Source organism: Phalangium opilio, unplaced genomic scaffold (genome assembly GCF_054372755.1).
Source record: "Phalangium opilio isolate 3A_F unplaced genomic scaffold, DU_Popi_V2 ptg000103l_1, whole genome shotgun sequence".
NCBI lineage: Eukaryota > Metazoa > Arthropoda > Arachnida > Opiliones > Phalangiidae > Phalangium > Phalangium opilio.
The window spans coordinates 1,700,376-1,707,384 of record NW_028324205.1 but is presented as its reverse complement, the minus strand read 5'-3'; the positions used below and the strand labels follow the sequence as shown (position 1 = coordinate 1,707,384).

At 40.0% G+C, this 7,009-nt stretch overlaps 1 protein-coding gene across 1 annotated transcript; it reads right to left on the bottom strand.

The window, feature by feature from the left end:
• Positions 1-1,350: 1,350 nt before the first annotated feature.
• Positions 1,351-6,659, bottom strand: LOC149630127 (uncharacterized). Its single transcript, XM_089851307.1, has 4 exons — positions 5,735-6,659; positions 4,597-5,617; positions 2,071-4,516; positions 1,351-2,007 (listed from the first exon to the last, which is right to left on the bottom strand). Exons 1-4 carry the CDS (start codon positions 6,657-6,659, stop codon positions 1,351-1,353), a joined length of 5,049 nt encoding a protein of 1,682 aa, XP_089707433.1.
• Positions 6,660-7,009: the final 350 nt, after the last annotated feature.

The following is a 7,009-nucleotide window of genomic DNA, read 5'->3' as shown; positions in this document are numbered from 1 at the left end:
CAGATTGTGGTCCTTAGAAGCCGGTTAGTAAAGACTGGTGTTGGCAGATGAATGGCCAAATTTCCGTGAACCGCGAACGCGTTCCGGGAATCGGGTATTTGTTTGCTCCGATTTGTAAACTGCGAACGCGGTCACGTGGGGTGTGACAGACAGACAGATAGACACGTCCAGTGTAATACCTCTCCGTGACGTCATCGTCACTCGGAGAGGTAAAAAATAGATGTTAAAGATATTTATTACCTCCTTTAATTTTGTTACGGACGGTTATCAACGTCGGCAAAACTACTTAACCGTTAGGCCTAGTTTGAATTTTTATCTCGCTAATCTCGTGACCTGCGCGAAGCCGTGATTTTATTTCACGTTGGCGCATGCGCCGGTTACGTTTAACGAAAATAATTCCATTGGCGGTACAAATAAATACCCTCAAAAACCCAAAAATATACTAATGGGGCAAAAAGGCACCTCGATAACAACGATAGGCTTGTTTTAGCACCCCTTAGGGTTGGTATAAGCACCTTAAGGTGTTTTTTAAAGAAAATACCTCTTAAGGTACAAATACACCACGTCAAAATCCCATTTTTTTACAGTGTATGATACGAGATATCCTTTCCTCTGATATTATTAAAATAGTTATTACATCCAAATACGGCACAATTTAGTCCAGGCATGACGATGGGGTTGATTTGCTATAATTAATTCTGGGTACAATATCCCTTATACTTCAATAATCGTGAGCCCTGGATCAAGCATTAGCTTTTTTACAATTTCATTATTTATCTGCAATAATTACCCGTTGTTACTATATTTCTAAAAGATTTTTTTAAATGTTTAAAGACAATCATTATATTTACCTTGATTTCTGATCTAGTAGTTATAGTTTGTCTGTCAATAATTGACACTTTTCGAGCTAATCCTTTGTTACAGTTTCCTTATTCCTTAATAATAAACATGTAATAATTTCTGTATAGGAATGTATGAACAAACTAAGCAAAACAGTTATTTAATTTAAATATTTACCTTGGTGTAATATTTCACGAAATTAATTGTCAGAGTTTAAAAACGTTCAGATTAATTTATTGTAAATTGACATTCCTTTACAGTGCGTTTAAGATACTTAAAATTGCGAAAACAAAACAAACAACTACTACTGACTCTCCTTCGCGATTACATGCCTAGATTACAACTCTGAATGATAACAAAAAATAAATTTAGTCACGTGATTTAGATAACGTTTAAAGCATTAAAGTCTAACAATTCTAGCTATTTTTTGACCTAATTTTAATCTATTTTTTATAACAATATTTTACACTCCCCACCGATGGCGAGATTCCGAGTCCATCTTCTTGAGTTTTAACCAATTTCGAGGGGACATATTAGGTTAATTGGACGTTTGACGATAACACTGCTTGGCAGCCGGATTGAACAAGATCGGATTTTCCCGTCTCTGCCCTCGTACACCTCTTCGACTCTGACCAACTTCCAGATGTGACGGGGAAGACTATCTTCTTTAAGCAACGCCATCTCGCCAGGTTGAATGACATGAGTTGATGTTCGTCCGGATATTTCGTGTGCTGACTTTAACTCAAGAAGGTACTCCTTTCGCCATCTCGTCCAAAATTGAGACAGTAATTTTTCTTGGTGTCTCCATCTGCGTCGTAATTCATCCTTGTTTTCGCCAATAGTTAGATTTGTCTTATTATCTGGAGGTAGTGATAGTATTCGACGACCAATTAGAAAATGTGCGGGCGTTAAAGGTTCTTCACTAGCGTCTTCACTGATATAGGTTATGGGACGAGAGTTCAAGATAGCTTCAACTTCCGTTAGTACAGTGGTTATTTCTTCGAAATTTAAGTATGATCGACCCAGAATCTTCTTAAGACAGAATTTCGTTGAACGGACTAAACGTTCGTAAAAACCGCCCCACCAGGCAGCACGCTCTATAATGTATTTCCATACGATTCCTTGTTGGCCAAAGAATTCCTTGATCTCGTCGTTCTTTATTCGCTTCTAAAGCAATCCCAACTCCCGATCCGCTCTTTTAAATGATTTTGCGTTATCGCTGTATATGACCTTGACCATGCCTCGCCTCGAAATGAATCTTCGGAATGACAGAAGAAACGATTTAGTCGACATGTCAGAAACCAATTCTAAATGGAGCGCTCTCGTTACACCGCAAGTAAAGAGTGCTATGTAAGATTTGCTCTTTTCCTTCGAATCCTTGGTGTAGATTGGTCCGGCAAAATCGAGACCGGTGACCTCAAATGGCTCAGCTTGCCGTATTCTGTCCGCTGGTAAGGGCGCAGTATCTTCTATGACCGGTTTTACACGAAGTTTCTTACAAATTAGGCATTGGCCAAGTCGTTTTTTGATCTGTTGTCTTGCTTTTATGATCCAGAATCGTTCTCGAATTTGAGCTAATGTTGAAGTCGTTCCTAGATGCATCACTTGTTCATGAGCCAGGTCAATTTGCAGTTCAGAAAATCGGTTTCCCGCCGGTAAAATAATGGGGTGCTTTTGGCCAAATGAAAATTTGGAATGTTGTAATCGACCGCCAATACGTATAACTTGGTCGTCGTCGAGAAATGGATTGTATTTCACCAATGAAGAATTTTTAGGCAAGACTTCGTTAAGCTTTAAGCATTTTACAACATCTGGGAAACTTTGTCGTTGAATCTGTCTAATCCAGTAAATTTCGGCTTGCTTAAGTTCTTCGGCGTTCAAAACTTCGAGATTTCTAGCTTCTTTGTGACTTCTTAAGTTAGAGATGTAACGAAGAATCCATGCAGTTATTCTATTGATTTTCCTTATTGAACTGTACTTGTCCAATTTTAGCAACGGCTCGCGAGTTTCGACCTTGCAAACATTTAGTGAAAGAGCGTCTTGATTGACTCGCAGCTCATGAAGTACTTCGTTTTCATCTTCTGAGGGTTTATTCTTCGGCCATTGAGCTTCCGGTTGTTTGAGCCAAATAGGACCATTCCACCAAATTTCATTTAATATTAAGACTTCAGCGCTTTGTCCTCTGCTAAGATAATCTGCAGGATTATCCACTCCCTTGCAATGATTCCAGGACGATTTGTCGGTCAACTTTTGTATTTCAATTACTCTGTTACTGACGAAAGGTTTCCAACGGGTAGCTTGACCTTTGATCCAATGTATGGTTATGGCAGAGTCGCTCCAAAGGTACATCGTAGGATTCTTGTCATTGAAGTTTAGTTTCAGTCGGTTGGAAAGTCTTGCTCCAATTAGGGCACCCAGTAACTCTAGCCTTGGGATTGTTACTGGTTTGATTGGCGCCACTCTAGATTTAGAGCCTATAAGCCTGACATATATTTGACCATCCTTAGATATGCTTCTTAGATATATGCAAGCTCCGTATGCCCTTGTGCTCGCATCCGTAAAACAATGTAATTGCAGCGAAGATTCAAGATATTGGATTTCTGATGGCAGGTAGTTTCGTGGTATTCTTAATTCGCTTAATTTTGACAATTCTTTACACCAAGATTTCCATTGCTGAGTCAGTTCTTCGGGTAATTCTTCATCCCATGTGCATTGTTTCTCCCAGATGGATTGAAAAATAATCTTGATTGTCACGGTAAATGGCGTAATGAGTCCCAATGGATCGAATATTCTAGCTGAAGCGCTAAGGACACATCTCTTCGTGTTTTGAAGCGATGATAAGTATCCCAGAAGTCCTTCAATGTTAAAGATGAAATGGTCGCTAATCTTGTCCCAAGATAATCCCAGTACTTTAAGTGCACAAGGCGATGAGAATAAGACTTGTTCTTCCTTAGATTCTTGCCAACCTTGTTCTTTCCATTTATCTTCAAGTATTCTGGAGTTAGTGTGCCATTTTCTAAGATACATTCCAGCTTCCGACATAATCTCCTTTGCCTCCTTGGAGTGTCGAAATGCATCGTCGTCACAGTGAGCGCCGGATATCAGATCGTCAACATATAGATCTTTGTTCAGCTTTTCACACGTCTCGCCATATCGTTCCTTATGTTTCTTCAAGTGGATTCGGACTGTTCCAGCAAGTACAAATGGGCTTGATGTGGTACCAAATACGATTCTTGTGAACCGATACGTGTCTATCTTGAGATTTTCCGTCGACGCTGTCGGGTTATCTGACCACAGGAAGCGAACTGAATTTCTGTCTTCTTTCTTCAACGATATTTGTAAAAAGGCTTGCGCAACGTCGGAAATAATTGCTACTTTGCAGGTTCTGAATCGTACAAGGACATCCAATATGTCAGGATTGAGGTTCGGTCCCGACTGAAGGCAGTCGTTTAGGGATGGACTTCCAAGGTCATGAGCGGATCCATCGAAGACAATTCTAACCTTCGTTGTTAATCGATCTTCTTTGATTACAGGTTGGTGAGGTAAGTAGAACATTCTTGACGGTTCGTTGTCTTCTTGAGAAATTCGTTCTATTATTCCTTTTAGCTGGTAGTCCTTCATTATGGCCTGGTAGTGTGACAGAAGTAACGGATCTTGTTTAAATCTTCTTATCAAACTGAGAAATCGCTTTTTGCACCGTTGAAATTATTCGTGAGTTCTTCATGCTCATCTTTCCAAGGCCACGGAACTTCATACCGTCCGTCAACAAATCGAATGCCTTCCTCTAATTTCCGTAATGCTTCATTATTGTGAATGGTTGGTTGAGTTCCAGTGTTTAGAATCCCCAATGATTCGATTTCCCAATGAGCCTGGAGAATCTTTGAAACTTCTTCATCTTCTACAAGGACCTTGGAGATTAAGGTAGACGAGCGTTCTGAACTGGCTTGAAGGCTCAAGACCGAGGTTGGACCATGAATAAGCCATCCCAATTCGCTTTCAAGAGCCACCAAATTTTCATCGAGCCGCTTGATGTCTCCGGTCACAATTTGCCAATAGTATTCCGATCCTATTAAGATTTCCACTTCACCCGGATAGATCTGGTCTTTTGGTACTTGATCAGCGAGTGTCAAGTACTTGGATCCGAGAATTTTTCTTACGTTTTCGCCGGGAATTTCAACCATCGCTGATGTTATTTCATCTGACTCTACTGCTTCGATGTTAATGGTTTTGCCGTTAAATAAGCTTGTGATTGAAATCTTCACTCTGCGACATCTCATTGATTTAGGAGCTCCACCTCCAAATGCGTATATTTGTAACAGTTCTTCTCCAACGACCGGAAATCCGAATTCTTCTGAAGTCTTTCTTTTGATAAACGTTCTCTGGCTACCTCCGTCTAACAGTATTCGTACTAGCCTTTCTTCGTTTCCGTATTCGAGTCTCGCGACTGCTCTTTGAAGAAGAATGGTACTTTTCTTTCTTCCGGTCAACGTTGTAGCTGATACTATTGACGTTTCTTTATTCTGACCTTCGGTTTTGGAACCAGTGTCGCAAACAGCAGGATGATGTTTCCTTTGACATTTCGTGCATGTTGGTTTCACATAACATTTTCTCGCCAAATGACGCCCAGTGACGCAGACGTAACATCTGCCTTTCTTCTTCAGAATGGTTTTTCGAGCCACCACGTCTTCAACCTTGTTACATTTTTCGGATTTATGGGAATCCTTGTCGCAAAATACGCAGGAATCAGTAGGGTGTGATATCGAGTTAAGAGCTGCAGCTGAATGATTTGGCTGTGACTTGTATCTCGATTTAACTGGCCTTTCATCTGACACTTTAAATTACTTCCGTGGTTCTTCGTATTCTTGCTTGATGTAAGTGAGACATCTTTCTCTACTTTCTACTTCATGACGTATGAAGTCCAAAATTCGAGTTACATCACTATCAGCGTCTGCGTCTTTTCGAAGTCGGCAATATTCCAGCGAGATATCTGGAGGTATAAGTTTCAAGACAATAGTTCCTATAACTCCACCAAACTTCCCTTCGGCTTCTCCTAGATTAAGTAAGCTTTTCACTTCGATTTCGCATTTGTCGTATAACTGTCTGAGAGCTTTTATGTCAGATGATTTTCTCACTGGTGTCATCTCGAGGAGGCGATTCGTATGCGCATTCCGGATATCTTCTTTACAACCAAACCGGTTAGTAAGCGTAGTAATGGCTTCTTCGTAGTTTTCATTGCTTAGGCTTAAACCCGCCACGGAACTGTAGGCTGTACCTCCCAGATACGATTTTAGATATACGAACTTGTCCACTGGTGTTAAGGACTTGTCTCTATGTACAGCTACTTCAAATTGAGGCCAAAAATTCATCCAATCGTTCATTTCCCCATAAAATTTCTTAAGTTCTAGCTGTGGCAGTCTAGTCGCCCTACTAGGTTCCCTTCGAGTGTTGACTTCTGGCATAGATTCTTCATTCGCCGTGCTGTTCAATCTTCGACTTGATCTACCCCTTCTTGTCCGTGTTAGCGTTCGTTTAATTTTCGTCATACAGCTGATAATGCCTTCTGTGTATTCTTCGGAAGCCTCCATTTCTGTTTGTAATTCTTCGTCATCAGACAGTTTGTCTTCTATTTCGTCATCCATTGTCTTTAACGTGGACCTTTTAGCCGTAAGTTGTTCTGATAAATCCTCAAGGGTATCCGATGAGTCGTTTTCGTCTTCGATGTACTTATTTATTTTGTTCACCAACTTTGTCACCATTCGCCTTTGCACTGCCCGCTTCTTCTTAATTTTTTCGAATTCCGCGATAACAGATTCCGCCATTTTAAACACTACAATCTGATAAATTTCGAGAAATTCGTAATACTAGACCGTTAATTGTACGCGACTAGCCTTTTGATAAACGTCCCGGGTTTCGGCACCATGTAATATTTCACGAAATTAATTGTCAGAGTTTAAAAACGTTCAGATTAATTTATTGTAAATTGACATTCCTTTACAGTGCGTTTAAGATACTTAAAATTGCGAAAACCAAACAAACAACTACTACTGACTCTCCTTCGCGATTACATGCCTAGATTACAACTCTGAATGATAACAAAAAATAAATTTAGTCACGTGATTTAGATAACGTTTAAAGCATTAAAGTCTAACAATTCTAGTTATTTTTGACC

Coding starts and splice junctions, on each gene's coding strand:
- LOC149630127 (XM_089851307.1), bottom strand. CDS start 6,659: ATGGCGGAATCTGTTATCGCGGAATTCGAAAAAATTAAGAAGAAGCGG. Junction 5,618..5,734: donor CATACGTCATGAAGTAGAAA/GTAGAGAAAGAT, acceptor CAAATCATTCAG/CTGCAGCTCTTAACTCGATA. Junction 2,008..2,070: donor CGAGGCGAGGCATGGTCAAG/GTCATATACAGC, acceptor GGATTGCTTTAG/AAGCGAATAAAGAACGACGA.